The following is a 22,032-nucleotide window of genomic DNA, read 5'->3' on the forward strand; positions in this document are numbered from 1 at the left end:
AAGCAAGATATCAACCAGAGTAGAACTGACCCTCCGCCCTTGCCGTCGGGGCAGTGCAGTATGATCCAACAGTAGTTATACTGCAGCGACAGAGCGGTGAGCCTCATCACAATCACCTCGCAGGCTTGTTCCTCACAAAGCTCGTCCTGCTCCTTTACACACAAAAAGTAGGTAGGTAGGTTGCAATACTGTAGGAGTTCAGTAGGTGGCGTGTTTGTCTACCTGAACAACAATGACAGTGCGCTCATCCACCGTGATGACAGAGTAGTGATTGGTGCCGCCCAGCCTCTGCAGGGACGGACAGTGGCTCCTTGCCAGCAGCGTTATGTTAAACCTGCAAAAACATCAGAAAGTGTGAGCAGCAAAATGCCGTCTCTGTGTAAAGGTATTCCTTGATGCAGGCATCCGGGTTTGAAGTACTTTAACACCGGAAAGGTGCCTGACGAGTGTTCCACCTTGTCGGGGAAGTTTCAAATAGGAAAAAAACAGCTGTGTGAAAGGATCTTCACACCTGACATTCACATCTTCGGCCTTATTGTGCTGAAAACAATTACTTACAATCACATAGCTAGGAAAATACAGTGGTGCCTTCAGAGGTGAGTGAGAGTGCTATTCTTCTTATTGAAAAACACATTACAAACATTCTTGGTTTTTATGGGAGAATGGAACAGATTAAGGGCATTTCCATTCACTTAAATGGGAAAGATGATTTGCGATATGAGTGTTTTGAGTTACAAGAGTGGTCAGAGGACAAATTAAACTCGTATATCAAGGCACCACTGTGCCTCTAAATTTGAGAAATTGCTGGTTGCTGCTTTGACACCCCCTCCCCACAATTCTGTGTTGATGTCTTTCACACAGAACAGTGACATGCTAACTTACTGTAATTACATTATTGTAATTAAAGTACTTCACACACACCAAAACTTTAGAGCATGATTCGACAGAACCCCGGCATGTTTACGTATAACCGTTAGTGCTAGCACTAGTTTTCTAGGCTACATAACGTTTTGTTGCTAGCTTGCGAGCTGTATCGTATTGAAAGTATGTGAACATACCTCAAGCAATCCTTAAATGAACGTCCTCTCCCGCGCATCGGTGACCACCCCCGGCACGTTTTTCCCCATTTTGTTCTCATAATACACGCAGCGCGATCCATTGTTGTTGTCATCGCTATGGTAACGGGTGTATCCGGTCACGTATGAGTTGACAAGATAAATTTCTCTTGTAGTCTGATCTGGCATTACGTGTTGTCAGTCTCAGACGCATCTACGTTTTTTTTAAATAACTTTATTGACGGTCAGATATTCACAGTACTACATCAAAAGATACGTGACAAGCCTCAAAATGAACTAGCTTTTGAATTCAAATATACTGTACACGATGGCGACGCGGACTAAATGTCGTTTGCGGAGCCGATCAATGACGTCATTGAATTATGACATTAAAGCCGATCAGCAGAAAATGCTAATTATCGGACGATACCAATCAAGCCGATCAGATCGATGTAAAGTCTAGTAGTGAGTGGCATGTAGATTATTATAACGGAGTAAAAGTACCGTTTCTTCACATAAATACTTGAGTAAAAGTAAAAAGCATGCTTTGTTAAAATTACTCTAGCAGGTACAATTTAAGTTACTGATGGTGTTAGTGGTGCATTCGCCTGACTTTGGTGTGGCCAGCATGGGTTCAGTTCCCAATCAGTGACGGTGTGAATGTGAGTGCGGATGGTTGTCCATGTCTATATGTGTCCTGCTACTGACTGGTGACCAGTTCAGGGTGTAGTCTGCCTTTTGTCCGAAGCCAGCTGGGATAGGCTCCAGCGCCCCGTGACCCTAACCAGGATAAGCAGTGTTGGGAATGGAGAATGGATGGTACAATTTATCCAAAATGTTACTTGAGTAAATGTAATGGAGTATATGTAGCGCATTCCTACCCACCTCTGGGTGGGTCAGGCAAATCTACCACCACACCATCAGTGACTTTGGATATATTCCATAGCTTCTATTTTTTTTCTACCATCAGCAGCACTTACATGGACTCCAGCGCCTGCAGCAACAATACACAGTTGAGGAGCGACTCAGTTACCAACAACACATACGCCACCTTGTCCACCAGGGTGTCCTCGCGCGCCTCCTCATCTGTGGGAGTTTTAAAAACAAAATCACCTTCTAGTCCACAGAAGAAAAGGCAGATCGAGTCACACATGCTGACCTCCGCCATGGAGGACGGTGTCAAAGGTGAGGTGCTGCACTCTCCTCTCCTTGCAGACGGTCGCCCACGGTGACGGGCCCGGATGGTCGTACTCCACCACCAGAGAGAAAATATCCCACGGGAAGTCCGGGCCCAGATGCTGCTCGTACACCAACACGCACCCACTGTCTTGAATGCTATGTGGACCAGATCAAGGACTCGTGTTTAGTGTATAGTGGTACCTTATCAGTGCCCGAACTTACGAGTTTTTCGAGTAACGAGACGTGATCGTTTTGCTTTGTGTTGCAAGCTGATATTTGAATTCTGAGTAAGCTTCAGATACGCACGCTCGAGGGAAGTGACAAAAAAATTGAGCAATGGACTATTTGTATAACGTCCGTCACGTACTTCCAATCTCGGCAATTCTCAACAAATTACTTTCTGTAATTACTCCATTCATAACAATTAATGCCGTTTTAATTAATTTCAACTGAGAAAATGTACAAATCCCAATTGCAATGAAGTTGGGATGTGTAAAACATAAAAACCGAACACAATGTTTTGCAATTTTATTCAAACTTTGCATTTTTTTGCAAATATTCATTTTGAATTTGATGCCTGTAACATGTTCCAAAAAAGCTGGGACAGGGGCAAAAAAAGACTGGGCAAGTTGAGGAATGCTCAAAAATCACCTTTTTGGAACACACCACAGATGAACATGTTAATTGAAAACAGGTGAGTGTCATTATTGAGTATAAAAGGAGCCCGGCTTCTCTGGGACTGAGTTTATCTGAGACGGACTCATACAAAGTGCTGCGGGCTCACGAGTCCACATTACAAATTGTTTTTGGAAATCATTGACATCGTGTCCTCCAGGCCAAAGAGGAAAGTGATCAGTGCAAAGTTCAAAAGGCAGCATCTGTGATGGTATGGAGGTGTGTTAGTACCCATGGCAATGGTAACTTGCACATCTGTGAAGTCACCATTAAAGCTGAAAGGTACACACAGGTTTTAGAGCAAAATATGCTGCCATCCAAGCGACATCTTTTTCAGGGACGTCCCTGCTTATTCCAGCGAGAAAATGCCAAACTGTATTCTGCACCTGTTACAAAAGCATGGCTTTGTATTAAAAGAGTGTGAGTACTAGACTGTTTTGCCAACATTCCAAACCTGTCTCCTACTGAAAATGTGTAGCGCATTCTGAAGTGCAAAATACAACAACGGAGAACCCGGACTGTTGTGTGATTGAAGTTGTACATGAAGCAAGTAGTAAGAATTCCACCTACCAAACTTCAACAATTAGTGTCCTCAGTTCCCCAATGCTTATTGGGTGTTGTTAAAAAAAAGGGTAATATAACACAATGGCAACCATGTCCCTGTCCCAGTTGCAGGTATCAAATTAAGTGTTGCAGGTATCAAATTAAAAATGAGTCAAAAAAAAACCTAAGTTTATAATTTTGAATATTAAACATCTTGTCTTTGTAGTGTATTCAATTATACACAGTGGGAAAAATAGTATTTGGAAAGACACTGATTGTGCAAGTTGTTCCCCTTAAAAAGATTAGAGAGGTCTGTAATCTTCATCAAAGGAACACTTCATCTTTGAAAGACAGAATGTGGGGGGAAAAAATCTGGAAATGAATTACTTTGTATGATTTTTAAACAATTTATTTGCATATTCTTGCAGAAAATAGATATTCGGACAATCAAAAAGTTTAACTCAATACTTTGTAATAAAACCTTTGCTTGCAATTACCGAGGTAAAACGTTTCCTGTAGTTCTTGACAAGGTTTGCACACACGGTAGCAGGTATTTTGTCCCACCTTTCCATGCAGATCTTCTCTCGATCTGTCATGTTTTGGGGCTCTCGTTGGTCAACACGGACTTTCAACTCCCTCCACAGATGGTCATGCTGGAAGACCCAGTCACGTTCCATGTTCAATGCTCTTACGGAAGAAAGGAGGTTTTTGCCCACAATCTCACGTTACATGGCCCCATTCATCCTCTCCTTAATACCGATCAGTCATCCTGTCCCCTTCGCAGAAAAGCAGCCTCAAAGCATGATGTTTCCAGCCCCATGCTTCATAGTGGATATGGTGTTCTTGGGATGCTACTCATATTCTTCTTCCTCCAAACACGGCCAAGTGGAGCTTATACCAAAAAGTTCTATTTTGGTCTCATCTGACCACATGACATTCTCCCAATCCTCTTCTGGATCATTCAGACGGTCAGTGGCAAACTTTAGACAGGCCTGGACATGTGTTGGCTTAAAGATCCCATATTTTGTCAATTTAGACCTCATAGTGTGACTCTCTAACATGTACTTAGTATAAAATTGTCAATTTTGGTTTTGTCAGAAATGTGTCCAGAAAAGGAAACCTCCGAGAGCTACATCTTGGTGAACCAGCATTGTATCTGCTTTTCCATATTTGGCTAAGCTCGCCCCCTATCCTCTGATTGGTTGCCTCCATGAAGAAGACCCACTTGTGAGAGCACACGCATTTGTTATGTCAACAGTGCTGGTTCGGGAGCGGAGAGTTTGGCGGAGATCTTCGCTAGTGACGTAGATAAGCTTGAGAAATTCGAATGACCTGATTTCAGGCTTCTAGGCAGAAAAACGCCTGGAACTCAGGAATGCATGGATGAGTTTAATTCATATTTCGTGTTTACTGAGGCACCACAGAGACAATATTAGATACCAAATAGTAAAAAAAGTAGGTTTGGCAAAATACGGGACCTTTAAGCAGGGGGATTTTTCGGGCACTGTAGGATTTGACTCCATGATGACGTAGTGTGTTACGAATGGTAACCTTTGTGATTGTGGTCCCAGCTCTCTTCAGGTCATTGACCAGCTCCCCCTGTGCAGTTTTGGGCTGATCCCTCATCATCATTTTTGCAATTCACTACTTGCAAATTCACCTATTCACGCTGAAAAATAAAAGCTTTTATTGTGCTCAGGCCAAAGCACTGCCTAATATAAAAATATTGTTTCGCCGCCGTCTTTTGGTATCTTGGTGCCAAAGAACAACGCTGAAGTGAGGGGACTGCAAAAAAAGTAGTGCTTTGTCTTTTGGCATCTAGAGGCAACTATAAATCTTTTCCCGGGAGGCAATTAGTTGCCAAATTTCGCGGCACTTTTCGAGTAAATTAATTTACGATCTTGGTCACAGAAGGTATTCAACTTGGAAGTTGAGGTACCAATGTACTTTGTATATGAATATTCATGTAATTAATAAACTCACCTGCTGACAACACTGGCGCCATTCAGTTTGCTCTTGTCGTCATCGGGGCGAACTACACTTACAGCTGCAGAGATACATACAACAAAAGACTGTGTCACTGTAGTTCATGGTTCTATAGAACAGGAGTCCTAAGTTAAAAGTTTGCAGATGCTTGAAAATGCTATTGAATGGGACAGGTGTTGCCTAAATTGTACAGTACCACTGACTTCCAATCAAACCTTTGTGGAATGCTGGTTCCAAACTTTTGACTGGTACTGTATCTATTAATGTACAGTACCAGTCAAAGGTTTGCGGAAACTTTCTCATGCTATGTCACAACACACTTATAATAGAAATACAAAATAAAATTGCATGTTTTTGGGATGTGGGAGGAAACCAGAGTACCTTGAGAAAACCCATGCAGGCATAGGGAGAAGATGCAAACCCCACACAGGCGAGGGCAGGATTTGAACCCCAGTCCTCAGAACTGTGAGGCGGATGTGCTAACCAGTCGTCCACTGTGTTCCACAGTATTAAGATGCGCGCATATATATATATATATATATATATATATATATATATACACACACACACACATATATACACACACACACACACACACACACACACACAATCCCTGGCCCCGCCTGTGTGGAGTTTGCATGTTCTCCCGTGCCTGCGTGGGTTTTCTCCGGGCACTCCGGTTTCCTCCCACATCCCAAAGACATGCATTAATTGGAGACTCTGAATTGCCCTTAGGTGTGACTGTGTGTGCGAATGGTTGTTTGTTTGTTTATTTCTGAAGACATAAAATGTTATAGATGTATATTAAAGCTTACCTGTCAGTTGTTTCAAGCTTTGCATGATTGTGGACATGTTGTTGTCACAATTAAGCGATGTGATTACAAGAATCTGCACCAAAGACAAACGTGTCAGGTTATTGTTGTTGTAATCCAACCTGCGTCAAATACTGACTTTGTCGTTGTGCAGACGCCCCACCACCAGCTTCTGCAGCTCCAGCAGTTTCACGTCAGACTCGCGGTTCCTGCGCCCAAGATGTAAGATGATGTGCAGCCTCCTCAGCAGCTGAGTCAGACCCGTGTCGATGCATGTCTCTGATGCCTTGCTCAGGTACTCTAAAGCAGCAAACTTTATTGGTCCAGGGGAGAACATTTTCCAAGGATCCCTCATAATCCTAACACCAATTAAACATAACTATCATGTGTACCACTAAATGCTACAGGAATTAAAAAGTCTGTAAAGTTACAATAACAAATTCATATTATGTTATGTTATGAGAGTAAAGTTATATTTTTACAAGGAAGAACGTTGTAATCTTTTCAAGAACAAAGACGTACTTTGTCGGGATAAAAAGTCATTGTCTTAGAAGTTTCTTTTTCCAAGGGTCAAGTACAGTGGTGCTTAGACTTATGAGTTTAATTTCTTCCCTGACCACGCCCGTAACTCAAAACACTTGTATCTCAAATCACCTTTCCCCATTGAAATCAATGGACATGCTATTCATCCATTCCAGCTTTTGTGCTCCTTTTAGTGTGCGTGCTTTGGCCACCGGGTGCAGTATAATACTCATACAGGCACAAATGAAGAGGCATTTCACAACTAATCACTGCCAGTCCTCCATGTTAACATGGATATTTGAATTTAACAGCCGTCAATGGCAGTGAATGAGCTAAGTGACTCAGTAAGCATCAGTAATAATAGTTTCATAGTGGATAGAGAATATAGGCCTGTGATTATGATTTTATTGAATGTCTACATGTGTTGTTGCATTCTTTGTGTTCAAATATCCGTTGCTTAAGGGGTTATAACACAACAACTATCCATATTATTTGTAAGTTCATCTATGGCATTTTGCATTATGTGTTAGCATTATGTTAGGGGCCTTTCAAAGTAGTGCTGGGCGATATATCGTGAAACGTGTTTTATTAATGCTCGATCTGGAAAAGGGGATCATTTCTATACTTTTTGCTACTCCACAAGATTTCCATGGCAGCTGTTTTTGTGCAGAGAAGACATGGGGGAGAAGACGCTAGCGGCTAGTGAGACAGAAATTGTCCCAAAAAAAGGGCACATAATGACGATCATTTGGAAACAACCTTAGTCTGCAGAACTTGTCTGAAAGATGTTGCGACGAAGACGGGCATATCAGTCTAAAACCTCCTGAAGATAAAGCACATTACCAAGTGCTATGTATGAATCACGCTAAAGAGAGCCGCGACTCCCTATGCCGCTCCTGTAACCTCAACAAAACAAATTTAACAGGATCTATGTTCAGCTCCTGCAGGAGGTAATGTCAACAATTTCATTCTACAACCCCAATTCCAATGAAGTTGGGACGTTGTGTTAAAAGCAGAATTCAATGATTTGCAAATCATTGTATATACTGTAGCCAAGGACATGATTCGTATTTATACAGTGGAAAAAGATAGATTCATAAAGCTGATGAAAAACACTGGATCCCAGATACGAGAAGTCAGTTGAGTTCGCTGCCATCTCGTGGTCATATCTCAAATTGAATTGGTTCAAAGCAAAGGTAGGGAGGAGGAACTTTTTTGTTTTGTTTTTGTTTGTTTGTTTGTTTAATTGATGCGCCTTTTTTGTGTGTATGATACGCCATAATGGATTGCAAATTATTCTCACGAACCCCAGATTGAGAACCACTGCTCTTAAGACAAAGTGTTTGTGATGGATAGTTAAACTCTTACACTGCGTTGATTTTACTAACCCACAGCAGAACTCAGGTGACACTTGAACAGCAGCTCCCTGGCTGTAACCAGCGTATGGATCACAAGCACCTGGTGGAACAGCTGCTCCTCATCTGCATGCAATACCACATCAATAGTGCTCCTTATGATCCCCTTCACAACTACATTATCCTTTCTGTGTGTGTCCTACCTCCTCTCTCCGCTAGCGTCCTCCTGCACAGCGCCATCTCCCGCTGTTTGAGCACGTAGCGCGTCTGGTCCGGGGTCAAACGCTCAAAGTCCCTCCAGGCAGGGAGGTTGAGGCCCAGCTCTTTGGCAGACGATAGACGAGGCCAAGCCAAGGACAGCAGCTCGTGGTAGGCCTGACGCTGACTGTCTGTGTGCAACATTAAAACACACCTTTAGGTCTTCTTTAGTATGCGTCTGAATATTTATCAGTAATTTCATTTATCCTGAAACTTAAGTGAGCCATCACTATGAGCCAGTTGAACAGTGTAATGTGTCCTGTTCAGTCATCCACAAATAACAATACTGAAAAATTAACAATGAAAGATAATTAAATAGAATAAAATGTAGTATTGATCCAAGATTTTTATTAGATATCAGTGGAATCATGCAAAACAAGTAAAAGAAATGCATTGAAAAGAGATTGTCGTAAAAAAATATTGGTGTTTCTATTTAATCTCTTTGCAATTATATTCTTATAAACTTAGCATTTTTATTAGTAAATAATTTTGTTATTATTATTTTAATGTTTTATATACAAATACAGTATATTTTTTATTTTCGGTATACATTTTAAAAAATAATTTTTGCTTTTATTTTTTTAGCATTATGTTTAGATCCAGTTTTAAGTATTTTTTTATAATTGTAATTGTATGTTTATATATATATATATATATATATATATATATATATATATATATATATATATATACATACACAGACACAACACACACACAATATTACGTTACATTTTCTAAATAGGTAGCAATTTTCTATTCGCCGTTTTTAATGTCTTATTTTTGTTGTTTATTTTATTAAATTGTTTAAAATCTTATTTTGATCATTTTTAATTTGTGTATTTTTTTTAAATGTACACACACACACACATTTTATTTTATCTCTCCAAAAAAAATTATTCTATACGTATCTCGATATATGGAATGCGATACGATTCAAGGACGGTACATTTTAAAGCTGACCAATTCCGTTCGATTCAATGGCCTTGCGATTCGATTTGATATGAATTTATTTGATTATATTTTTCATATAAAATCCGAGCGCCACGGTGGTCGACTGGTTAGAGCGTCTGCCTCACAGTTCTGAGGACAGGGGTTCAATCCTCGGCCCCACACAGGTGGAGTTTGCATGTTTTCCCCGTGCCTGCGTGGGTTTTCTCCGGGCACTCCGGTTTCCTCCCACATCCCAAAAACATGCGTGGTAGGTTGATTGAAGACTCTAAATTGTCCATAGGTGAGAATGTGAGTGCGAATGGTTGTTTGTTTATATGTGCCCTGCGATTGGCTGGCGACCAGTTCAGGGTGTAGCCCGACTCTCGCCCGAAGATAGCTGGGATAGCATGCTCCAGCATGCCCGCGACCCTAGTGAGGATAAGCGGTACAGAAAATGGATGGATGTATATATATGCGTAATCAATGAAATATATGATTATATTTTGCGATTACACAATTTATACATGTACTGTATTTTATTAAAGGAAGGCCTTACTGTGGTGCTGGACAGCGTCAGCAAATACTGTCTACAGAACCAGAGTTTCTTAGTTGTGTTGTTTGAAGTTTATCTCGATCCTGAAACAGGATGCGTTGTCTCTATATAGCAAATGAAGGCGACTCATACCAATGGCTTGAACTTGAACCACTCTGCTGCTGAGCGGATCCTGGGCACGGGTGGTGGTGCTCTGCCCTCTGAAGGCTTGTCCTGACACTGCAGCAGTAGTGATGGGGATGGTGGCGGTAGTGATGGTGGTGGGCTTCCTGTCTGCTTTGCGTGTCTGCTTTGGAGTAGGGTGCACCTCGGGAGCCCTTTGTTTTTCTTGTTCCTCCTCTGGTGCTGATCAACACAAAAGATCACAAACTTACAGTGAATCTCGTTTATCATGGGGGATATGTTCCTGACCCTCCAAGGAGAAGAAGACGCACCTTCAGCGGGAGGGGATGCCTGCTGCGACCTTAGCATGATGAAGCTGGTCAGCGGATCGGCGTGCTGCACCAGATGACCTCTGGCTGCCGTGACGACGCCTCTCTGGTCGTCAATTTTCTGGCTTCTGAGGTTGCCATCCATTTTATGAGTAGAAGTTATGGATGAGACTTGGGAAAACATCTTGTTTGCCGTTCTGTAATTGGTGCTTGTTGAAAGTTCGACTTCTTTTGTGTCAAGAGGGAACGTTTTTTGAGAGAACTCGGCACCGGTATGCTTTTGGACCATGACTGCTGCAATTGTAGACTCATTGGGGTGAGGTGAAGCACTTTGTAAGCAGTCTGAGGAAACAACAGGAGAAATGTTGGTTTGTTATTAGACGGGCCCCTAGTGCTAGACCCTCAAAACTCATTGGAAGGTTAGAAGAAAAGAAATCAGCCTACAATACAATTTGCAACGATCCATGCGGAATTTGGGGGACATGTGAGTCATAACAGAACACATGAAAAGGTCTCAAGACCCATGCATAACACTAAGCTAGAAGTCAGCCACTATGGCTTGAATTAGCCATTTTGGGCAAATACTAGGGCTGGAACAGGGAACTCCTATGAGGGAATTCACCCAAATGAGCATGTTTATCATAAGGACACACACAAAAGGTCTCTGGTAACCATGCCTGAAAAGACAGTAAGTTTTTTTGGACTCAGCATCCTCCAGAATTTTAAAAAGTCAGCCCCAGAAGCCAGTCTTACTTAGCAACATAAACTTTAGTGTGCATGTCTATAAGTAGACCCACAAAAAAATCCTGAACTCCATGCCTGAAAAGACACAGGAAGTCTGCCATTTTGATTGGATGTGGCCATTTTGACTCAGTTGCACCCTCCAGAATTTTAAAGCCACCCCCTTAAGCCAGTTTTACTTACCAACATAAACTTTGGTACGCATGTCTATAGGTAGACCCACCAAAAAGAGTCTCAGGAATCCATGCCAAGAAAAGACACACACAGTCTGTTTTTTGGTTTTGAGCAGACGTTTTAGGTTCATTTTGGCTTGCAAAGACAAACTTGTCCGAGAGATTTTGTCAGATTGCTGTTAATTTTGAATCGCATACACTAGACAGCTGGACAATGCTAAATTGTGAAAACTTTGACTAGTTTTTATTATTACACCAGTTGAGGGCTTTCCCCTGACTTAAACACACAGTAGTATCCCTTATATTACCTTTGAAAAAGCCAGTTTCACTTGGTGACATGAAATCTGGTAGACATGTCCATCATGAGTAGACCCACAAAAAAAGTATCAAGAACCCATCACAGGAAAGACACACGTCATCTGCCATTTTGGTTTAAAGCAGCCATTTTAGGTTCATTTTGAACCTTTCCAATGATACATTTTGTCCAATTGCTACCAAATTTGAACCACATATACTAGACCGACCAGACGAGATGGGTGACGATTAACTGCGAAGTAGCATGGTGGCAAATATTGATGGCTCACCATAAGACCCAAAATTGTAATAAATAAGTCAATACCACAAAGTCAGGGCTTGACCAAACATTTCTTGTTTGATGAATTGATGCAAAAAATGATGAGAAATAAAACTGAGGGAGCTCACACTCTCCATCAGGTTCCGGTGACACGTTCTTAAATTCTTCCACCTTGCGGTCGTCCTCATGAGAAGGAGCTTCAGCGCTCAGCCTCTCGGGAGACTCCCGCATGTTACCAAAAAACTGTCCGCTCTCTGTTTCTGGAACCAAACTTTCCAAGGTTGTCAACTTCAAGGCTTCGTTCAGCGGCTGGAAGTCAACGGCTGCTTCTTCTACTTCAGGTTCTATCAGAAGTTACAAATTAGTTGTTTTCATGTGAAGTAGTGCCTTGAGTTACAAATTTAATTTGTTCCATAACCACGCTCCTAACTGAAAACACTCATATCGTAAATCATCGTTCCCCCATTGAAATGAATGGAAATGCCATTAATCAATTTCAGCCTCCCAGAAAACCCAGCATTTTCTTTTTTTTAAAGAAAAATAGCACTCTATGGCGTTGTACTTTATACAAACATACAGTTATAACATAAATACAACGTAAATATTGTAATTAAACAGTTTGTGCATCATGATTTCATGATTTAATTCATTGTGCTGGTTTTTTTTTGGCCACCAAGGGGCAGTATAATACATACAGATACTACAGATACAGATACATACTACTGTATACATAGATTTGATGATGAGTTTCAACTAAGATGCTGTAATATTAGTCATTCTTTGCGGGGGATAAAGAATATATGCCTATCAGTACTGTATTGTCTGTCTCTATGTGTTGCTACTAGTTTGTGTTCAAATGTAATTTGTTTAAAGGTTTATAACTACAGCAAAAATCGATGCTAGTTTCATTAGCCGGTTTACAGCGTTTCCCATTATGTGTTAGTATTAAGCCGCCTTTCAGCAAAGTCATGTGGTTTTGATTAAATACTCAACCTGTAATTCTCTTTGTTTTGTGTTTAGTTCAACCGTAAACTTCAACTGAGAGTGACATTAAACAGCTTGAAGCCTGTTTTTTTTGTTTTTGTTTTGTATTCACTCTCTGTTGCTTGTTGTGAAGTTTGCTGCCACCATCTGGCTCCTTGAAACTCAAATGTTTGCACACAACTCAGGACCAAAAAAATCATATCACGAAAAATACGTAAGCTGGGCATTCGTAAGTCAAGGTTTCACTCTACTTAAGAATCGATGTTAGACCAAGGAGATCTTGATTCTACCTGCAAACATGAAGCTTAGCACATAGTTTGGATACTTCTCGGCCTTCCAGAGCGACGCTTCCATTGGCTTCTGAGCTCCTGCTGACACCAAAGATCTGGAATGTCATAAAAATGAATGAAAAAAAGTCAGAAAAATTACTAAAACATACACTGACGGCACAGTCTAATGGGATCCAATACAAGCGCTGTATCAAAAAACAATGAGCCACGAGAGCCAATCAGAAGCCTGTAGAAAGTTATTTCTGGAAGTGTCACAGTCAATTACTCTAATACAAAATGATAGATTTTAAGATCCTCACTCACAGTGTGTCCAGTAAAGACAGTTCTTCCCTCTGGAGGTCACATATGCTCTGACAGACGTGATAGTGACTGGTGGCAGTGGTAGGTGGACTCAGAGTCACCTCCAGCTCCATGTCGGTCGGAAGTGTCGCCCATTCTAATGATAAAAAAATAATAATACAATGGAACATCTAACGGGCGGCACGGTGGACAACTGGTTAGCACATCTGCCTCACAGTTCTGAGGCCCGGGGTTCAAATCCTAGTCCCACCTGTGTGAAATTTGCGTGTTCTCCCCGTGTATCCTTGGGTTTTCTCCAGGTACTCCAGTTTCCTCCCACATCCCAAAAACATGCGTGGTAGGTTAATTGAAGACTAAATTGCCCATAGGTGTGACTGTGAGTGTGCATGGTTGTTTCTTTATATGTGCCCTGCGATTGGCTGGCGAACAGTTCGGTGTGTACCCCGCCTCTCGCCCGAAGATAGCTGGGATAGGCTCCAGCACGCCCGCAACCCTAGTGAGGATAAGTGGTACAGACAATGGATGGAAGGGTGGAACATATAACCTTGATTCTTTGGATTACATATGTCTGTAAAGGCGCACAAAACTTGAAATGCTGACCTTTGCATTATTCCACTTTACCAGACGCAGTGCCAGAACCAGCACCAAAATCAGTTAAAGTACCAGAAACAGTACCAGTAAAACAGTTTTAGTTGGCTACCAGCACCAGAGCCTGTTATGTACCAGAAACGGTACCAAAGATAGTTATAGCACCTGACTAGTTATAGTACCAGTACCAGAACCTGTCATGTCCCAGAACCAGCACCAAAGCCAGTTGTAGTACCACAACCAGTTATAGGACCAGTGCCAGAGCCACACATGTACAAAAACCAGTACCACAGACAGTTACAGTATCTGACCAGTTATAGTACCAGTACCAGAACAAAAGACAGTACCCAGTAACAAGTGCCACAACCAGCTCCAGTTCCATAACTAGTCATATAACCAGAACAGGACCAGTACCAGGACCAGTAACAGAGTCATTTATCGTACCAGTTCCAGTACCTGATCAATACCAGACCAGAACCACTAATCGAGACAGTTACAGTTCAAGAACAAGGGGCCAGAACCTTTTATGCTATGAGTACTAGAACGAGTAACAGTTCTACAGGTAGTACCAGAACCTGACTGTTTTGTATTCAACCTGAAGGGTGTGTGTCCTTCATCCAGTTTCCTTTGCTGGTTGTCAGCACTGAAGAAAAATGGAAAATGTCCACTGATGCTGATTCATCTGAAGGACACAAAAAAAAAAAAAAGACTTTTATCCCTTGCAACAACACTTTTATTTTTTGCATGTTTAATGGAAGACAATCTCAACAGCCTGTGCGTTACCTTTATTAAGCGCCTCCAGGTCAGGAAGTTGCTCATCCAGTTGTTCAGCAACAACATTTAAACAACGACAAAGGCTTGAAAAGCTGCTGGGATAGTCGACGGTCATCTTGCAGTCGTCCAGAAGCTCAGCTAACAGCAACGACTACCAGAGGAAAATACAGTTTTTCAGCTATTGAGTGAGAAAATCAAATATTTGTAATACAGGTATTAGTTCAATGACCTCGTTTGCCATTAGTGGCTCTTCGGTAAACTCCTCAGCGATATCCGCTTTGTGCAGCTCGTCATTGGGCCTCTCAGAAGACGCACAGTGCCTACAAGATTGTAACCCTCACATAACATTTGCATTAAAACGTGCATTTATGACATACTTGTCAAACTCAGGCCCAGGGGGCAAATCTGGCCCGTGATGTGATTATATTTGGCCCGCGAGACCATATCAAATGTGTAGAGCTGGCCCGCCAGTAGCCTATATGGCGCATGTACTACTAATACTACAAATCCTAGAATGCTTTGCTAGTGTGTTGGCGCATTAGTCGAGACCGGCAAGTGCAACCATGCCACCGGTCTCCCCTTCCCAAAAAAAAAGGAAAACAGGAGCTTTAAGACAGGTGGGAGGCAGATTATCTGTTCACGTAAAGGACAGACCTGTTTATCTTGTGAGCCAGCATGGCTGTTACAAAACAATATAACATAGCTTTTCTATTTTGCACTTTTTCAACTCCTGTTAATAGTTTCGAGGTTGGCTTTTTATTGAAGGGCAAAAAAGAAACCCGAAGACTACAGATAGAGAGCCAAACTAATTATTGTATCTATTTAAACAAACTGATTTCTCATGTGTTTATAAAATTAAAGTGTGCTTTTTACACCACTGTGAATTTGGGTTCGACACCCCTGATTTATGACGTATGAAACTGACGGTGGTGGGAAGTAAAGAAGTGCAAATACTTTCTTGCTATACTTCGTAAGTAGATTTTAAGGTATCTAATTTCTGGTGACTTGTTACTTTCACTCCCTACATTTGTAAACAGATCAATACTTCTACTTTTACCAAAAGTCTTTTTAACACAAAGTATCTGTACTTTTTAAATACTGAGGAAGTATGTGAGTACATTTGCCACTTCTGCCACCTGAGTATTGTTTCCTCGGTGACAAAGTCTCCACTCAGGCTTATTAGCGGGTCGGCCACCAGCAGGGTCTTCAGCCGGGACACTTTGCTCTTCAGGCTGGGCAAATGTTGTTTAAATCGTGGGAGGAAATCGGCAGCCATGATGTCTTCCAGCAGTAACAGATCTGCCAAAATCCAACAAATGATTCTAATATAGAGTTGAATTTGTTCTGTGATTAAACTTTTAACTCAATTTACTCGCATGTCAAAACAATTTTCCACTTGGAAAACAATTGCCATTCATCCATTCCAGACCACCCCTAAAAAATGTTTGGGGTGCTTTTAATAACGAAAAATAATTCTGTATTGTGTAAAACCATAGTAAAAGAGAACGTTAAGAGATACACTGTTTTAATACAGTGTAATTACTGTACATACTGTAGTATTTGTGTGTTGGATGTGTGGCTTCAATAAGCGTGGCCTAATGAGTGACAGCAGCTGGAATCGGGTTGGCTATGTGAGCGTCTGGGTGTGAGTTGTGGCCTACAGCGGCTGCTTGCGAGTCTTCTCATTTTCTATTTGTGTCTTTAACTGGTTGGACCATTCAATCAACGGACGGAAGTGCATCGGTGACTGTGGCTCTCCTTGCCCACATGTGAGGGCATTACAGTACCTTGCAACGCTGTATCCGAACCTCGCTCGTACCTTTAATTTTGGCTCGCAACACAGAGCAAACAAATTGACCAAACGACGGCTCATAACTTTAAGAACTTGTGAATTGGGGGACTTGTAAATCAAGGTATTTCTGTATTCTAATGCACATTTTCACAGGATTTTTTTTAATTTACCCTGGTCTTTAGTTGAGGGATCCAACTGTGCAGTTAACTTGAAGAAGGATTCCTCACATGGATGGGCAAGCTTCGTCTCTTCCATCTGGTGTAGAAGCTCTGCTGAGTCAGCAGGACAGCTCCCTACAATCTCCATCTTGTCCTTGATACTCCCAGGGTCAACAAATCTGGAGAGGAACAAATCTGTCATTCTAAAAACTACAAAATTAAGGGGCTTTGTAATGACCACAGTGTAGTGAGGCCACCAAGTATCCTCCCAATGCACGACACCCAGGATGTTTCAAAATCGGAAACGTTTGGGGAATGCTCAATAAAACCCAATTTTTAGCCAATTTATGGTTGACAACTTGCTGTAAATGACGTGTATGTATTACAAAATCTATTAACAATGCAAATATGACTTTTAACCGACCGGCGTAAAATCCTTGCACTCAGACCTTTATGGCAGTGATTTCCTCTAATGGCACACGAAAGAATCACCGAATTAAATATTCAAACTCTGCATAACATTATAAAGGCTTAAACATTTTTTTTATTATTAATCCATTCCAGTTCATTTATGAAGCGCAATTCAGTTGTACATATTTAAATCTTAAATTCAATACATTTGCATTCAATGTTTAGTATTGGTTTGTTTTGAAACATTTATTAATGTACAATTTTTATTTAACTTTAGTGTACAATACAATTTAATTGAATCACTATTTAGTTTATTTTCATATATTTAAGTACAGTATTCATGTTGAAACTGTCCATAACAGTGGCTTACAATAATATTGAATATACATTTTTGGAATACAACCTCTGCCTCATTTTGGATGAACACTTTGCCTTGTACACTACTACTGTATTAATGTTGGTCATAATGGTGGTACTTGGGTGGCCAAATATTTTTTAGGTGGTATTTGGTGTAAGAGGTTTGGCAACCACTGATTTAAGAGGTACGTCACTTTTCTGTTGAGTTGATGTGTTGTGTGGTTCCTCTGAGGTCATCCAGGACAGAAGCGCTCAGCGAGGTGGAAAGCACCTTCCCTAAACATGCAAATCACCTCAGTTGCATGATTGAATGTTGATGTTCCGTTCCATTAAATTGATTTTTAAAACAAAAAAAAAACAACAACAACAACAAAAAAACATGCTTTCATAAGTGTACCTCTGACCCACGGCTTCCTGTAGGTGACCTCCGCCAGGGTAACACTGTGAGGGAAATAGTCATCCTTGTCACCTATGTAGGGCGTGGGTAGCGCCAACAAGTCCATCATCACCTTCTGACGGTTTCTGGTCTGAAAGTAAGATTTGTTTTTCTTTCTATCAATTATTCATAATTCCGTTTTACTGTGTTTTTTCAACTCTATCATAATCACAAACTCACCTCGAAGACATAGTCAATAGCTTTGAAGCTGATAAAAGAGAACATAGTTGAGTGTCACACCTGCAAACATAACCAAATAAGTTTTCTTTTTTTTTTAAGGTTTGTGTTGTTTTTTTTCTTTTAGCTTTTTCTCTTCTTGGGGAAAAGAACGCATTAGTTCGACTTGGCTAATAATAGCTAAGCTACGGCTAACAGATAACTACAGTACCATAGCTAACATATTTATTCGATTATCAAACATACTCTGTTCTTATTAACCACTAAAACATAAAGATTAAATAATTTAAGATCACAAATTCACCAATTTTATCGTTATGAGTTATCTTGACTTATAAGTGGGAAGAAAAAACCTGAAGTCGATGACCATCAAAGATCGTCTATTGTTAAGCTAATTCACACAGCGGGAGAAAGTTGGATGTTTGCTATTCACCTGACATTCAGTTCTCATACGCTCGTACTCTGCCTCATACCTTCATTTTCAACTATATCACACGTGTAGTATATGGAGGTCAATTTCGCAAACTGTAAAAAAAAAAAAAAAAAAAAACCGCGGGTGGATTTGTTGTCACGACAAATATACATACAATTACAGCAATAACGACGCTTGAGTCTAATGTCGCTGACAGTCTGTGTTAGGGACCGTCCACAAATTACAAATTCCGAGGGTGACAAATGTCTAACAAATCACCCACCATATATCGAACAAATGATGTTTTTTGTTTGCTTTTTGTTTTTCATTCTGTTTGCTGTAGTAGTTGGCAATGGGAGTCCACCACTTACCACAGGTCAAACTTTGCTGATATCTTGTATTTTGGCGAAACTGGATGCAATTAAATTGGAAGAAAAAAAAAATCACTAAAAATCAATAAAAACACCTTTTCTTATTCCGATTGCCGTAGTAGGTGGCAATGGGAGTCCACTACTTACTACAGGTCAACGTTTGCGGATATCTTGCATTATGGAGAAACTGTGTGCAATTAATTATCAGAAATATGTACAATATTTTTTTTCAATTACTGAACACTATTTGCATTACCTAAATGCAAATTTCACATAGCCACATGGTGTTATTGGATGGAAGATGGAAGAGTCTTAACTCTTAAATAAGAGTCAAGACTTAGAAAATGTGTCTTACATGGCGCAACAAGCATCTCCTCTGCCATCTGTTCTCTCAGACATGCAATGTTTTTTTGTTGTTGTTTTTTTTTTTATCCGGAGAGACGTTAAAGTACTCGGGAATTGACGGAACGCGTTCTATTGTTTGTCTTGCCATCTTAACAGAAAAGGACACGTTTTGTGAACCTCCTAATAGCCTGTTGTATTGAACTGGGTGAATGTGGCACAGACAGTATATCGTAATGGAATATTGTTTGAAATGTTTTTGCGTAACCTCCGTGACAAAGACTCCACAACTAGTTCCGTCTCTCTGTTTCGTGTGAGGAACGGTTGCTGGTTTCCATACCAAGGACAACCAATCCTTTCGCCCAAGTATATGGAACCTTGTTTTGAAGTATTTTCTGTTGAAAAGCACAAGTGTGTTAACTCTTATTTTAGTTAACGATTGTTTTTCAGTGACTTCTTTGCAGTTTTGTTTTGTTTTTGCTGAGGGCAGGATTGGTGTGAGGTAAAAGATTTCTGGTTTCACTTGTTACAATAATGAATCTTGATTGCTGATCTTATAGCTTATTATTATGATTATGATGATCATGATGATTATTTGTATGTGTACTGAGTCGTAGGTGACTGTTGAAAAGAGATTGCTGTCATTAGATGAAATATAATAGTCGGACAGTATTTTGATTGACTTTAAGTGATTTCACCAAAAGCCTTGGTCGTTTAACTTGTAGACGGTCCCTGGCGATTGTCAGGCGAATAGCAAACGTCGGGCTAACTTCCTGTCGCTAATTCACACTTATGTCGGTCCGCTACGACATTAGCTACTACAAAGACAGACCTAAAATACAACAAATACGATTATAAACGCATAAAATATGTTACACTGCTGTTGAAGTTGTACCAAGGAACAAGCTTCAATTCAAGAAACCGATAGCACAGGAGGAGAGGAGAACATTATATAAAACAACATGCATGCAACATAACCAAGATGGTTAGCCTGTGTAAGTAGTTAACATGCCAAGTACTGTACTACAGCTATACGTTTTCATTAATAGTGAAAATTAAAAATAATCTATAACAATTATAATGTTAGCTAATGCTATATGAAAAAGTTTGTAATATTTCCTTATGCCCACTGGGTGGCGCTCTATGGGTCTAGCGTTACAAACTGTAGCTAATCAGGATTACAGACAATAATAATACTGTATTTATTTACAATTGAGACGAATAGATTCACACAGTATTAAGAAATAACAATAATTTTAAAAAATACATTCAACATATGGTTTCACTCTTCCAGCTAACTGTACCAGAACTTAAATAAATAAATAATATAAAATGTAACTTGAAGAGAGACGCGGCAAATGCACTCACACTTTGAACTTAATTTAGAATTTAGTACAAATACTTGATTAAAAAGGTGACACTGGTAAAGATAGAAGTCGTGATGCAACGCCTTCACTTAAAAAAAAGTACCACCATTTTTTCGTGGGAAATGCTGATTGGCGGTATATCCCCGCTTATTCAAGATTTTAATTGGGTTGAAATTGTTTTTGTTTTTGTTCTCAATGCGATTATAATGGGCGTACAGTAAATTAATTGCGAATAGCGGGGGCCCACTGTACAGTTAACTTTTTTTTTTACATCGTCATCCACGTAGATCGAAAAAAGTAAGGACTGAATAAGGAGTAGAAAGAACAGATTTCTGTTTTCAAATGTAGTGTGAAAAACAAAACAAAATGTGAGGAAAAATAACTACTCAAATAAAGTACAGATATACGAAAAATCTACTGAAGCTTCGGTAATTTCCACCACTGGTGAATACTGTATATGTTGTGACTGAGCAAGACTGTATGACTTGCGATATGACCCGGAAGTACTTGAAGGATAGGTCGTTGGAATTCTAAAAATGCTTAAGAAAGGTGCTTCAATGCCACCTTTAGCATCAGTTACTCCTGAGCAACCTTTACGAAAAGAAATAAGATATGTTACCCATAGTCCTTTACGGGAGCAATATTTAAAGCAATAGAACACCGATGGGGCGGCACGGTGACCGACTGCTTAGAGCGCCTGCCTCACAGTTCTGAGGACCGGGGTTCAATCCCCGGCCCCGCCTGTGTGGAATTTGCATGTTCTCCCCGTGCCTGCGTGGGTTTTCTCCGGCCACCCCGGTTTCCTCCCACATCCCAAAAACATCCGTGGTAGGTTGATTGAAGACTCTAAATTGCCCGTAGGTGTGAATGTGAGTGCGAATGGTTGTTTTTTTATGTGTGCCCTGCGATTGGCTGGCAACCAGTTCATGTTGTCTCCCCCCCCCCCCTCCTGCCCAAAGATAGCTGGTATAGGCTCCAGCACTCCCATGACCCTAGTGAGAATAAGCGGCTCAGAAAATGGATGGATGGCTGGAGAACACCGATGAATTTTATAGACTGCGCGAAGATGCTCGAAGGTTTCACGTACATCCTTCTACCAACATACTTACTCTCTCTCCTCTAGAGGTATCCAAACCATCAAAGTCTGCTCTTTATCTCCAAAACATCTAACCTTGGCTGTCCCTCTGATGAGCTCATTTCTAATTTTATCCAACCTGGTCACTCCGAGAGCGAACCTGAACATCTTCATTTCCGTCCGCCACCTCCAGCTCTGCTTCCTGTTGTCTCTTCAGCGCCACTGTCTCTAATCCGTACATCATGGCTGGCCTCACCACTGTCTTGTAAACGTTGCCCTTCATGCTAGCAGAGACTCTTCTGTGACATAACACACCTGACAATTTCCTCCAACCGTTCCAACCTGCTTGGACCCATTTCTTCACCTTCTTACTGTTAGCGGTTTAAGAACAAAGGAAGGCCGCAGCTCGGG

The 22,032-nt window shown here is 40.8% G+C and overlaps 1 protein-coding gene across 1 annotated transcript in view; it reads right to left on the minus strand.

Moving 5' to 3' along the window:
• LOC133400661 (protein shortage in chiasmata 1 ortholog) overlaps window positions 1–18,562 on the minus strand; it is a 31,334-nt gene extending 12,772 nt beyond the window's left edge. The window contains exons 1-23 of the mRNA XM_061673525.1: window positions 18,488–18,562; window positions 18,058–18,117; window positions 17,839–17,968; window positions 17,636–17,717; window positions 16,686–16,852; window positions 15,860–16,022; window positions 14,953–15,043; window positions 14,733–14,874; window positions 14,545–14,631; window positions 13,365–13,497; window positions 13,062–13,156; window positions 11,916–12,131; window positions 10,303–10,641; window positions 10,001–10,213; window positions 8,331–8,516; window positions 8,161–8,253; window positions 6,390–6,550; window positions 6,254–6,326; window positions 5,436–5,499; window positions 2,215–2,390; window positions 2,036–2,141; window positions 223–334; window positions 31–152 (exon numbers count right to left, since the gene is read on the minus strand). Coding sequence (XP_061529509.1) covers window positions 31–152; window positions 223–334; window positions 2,036–2,141; window positions 2,215–2,390; window positions 5,436–5,499; window positions 6,254–6,326; window positions 6,390–6,550; window positions 8,161–8,253; window positions 8,331–8,516; window positions 10,001–10,213; window positions 10,303–10,641; window positions 11,916–12,131; window positions 13,062–13,156; window positions 13,365–13,497; window positions 14,545–14,631; window positions 14,733–14,874; window positions 14,953–15,043; window positions 15,860–16,022; window positions 16,686–16,852; window positions 17,636–17,717; window positions 17,839–17,968; window positions 18,058–18,102 — 2,996 coding nt within the window. The 5' untranslated portion in view covers window positions 18,103–18,117; window positions 18,488–18,562. The remainder of the gene's footprint in view (window positions 1–30; window positions 153–222; window positions 335–2,035; window positions 2,142–2,214; window positions 2,391–5,435; window positions 5,500–6,253; window positions 6,327–6,389; window positions 6,551–8,160; window positions 8,254–8,330; window positions 8,517–10,000; window positions 10,214–10,302; window positions 10,642–11,915; window positions 12,132–13,061; window positions 13,157–13,364; window positions 13,498–14,544; window positions 14,632–14,732; window positions 14,875–14,952; window positions 15,044–15,859; window positions 16,023–16,685; window positions 16,853–17,635; window positions 17,718–17,838; window positions 17,969–18,057; window positions 18,118–18,487) is intronic.
• Window positions 18,563–22,032: the final 3,470 nt, after the last annotated feature.

Source organism: Phycodurus eques, chromosome 3 (genome assembly GCF_024500275.1).
Source record: "Phycodurus eques isolate BA_2022a chromosome 3, UOR_Pequ_1.1, whole genome shotgun sequence".
Taxonomy (NCBI): domain Eukaryota; kingdom Metazoa; phylum Chordata; class Actinopteri; order Syngnathiformes; family Syngnathidae; genus Phycodurus; species Phycodurus eques.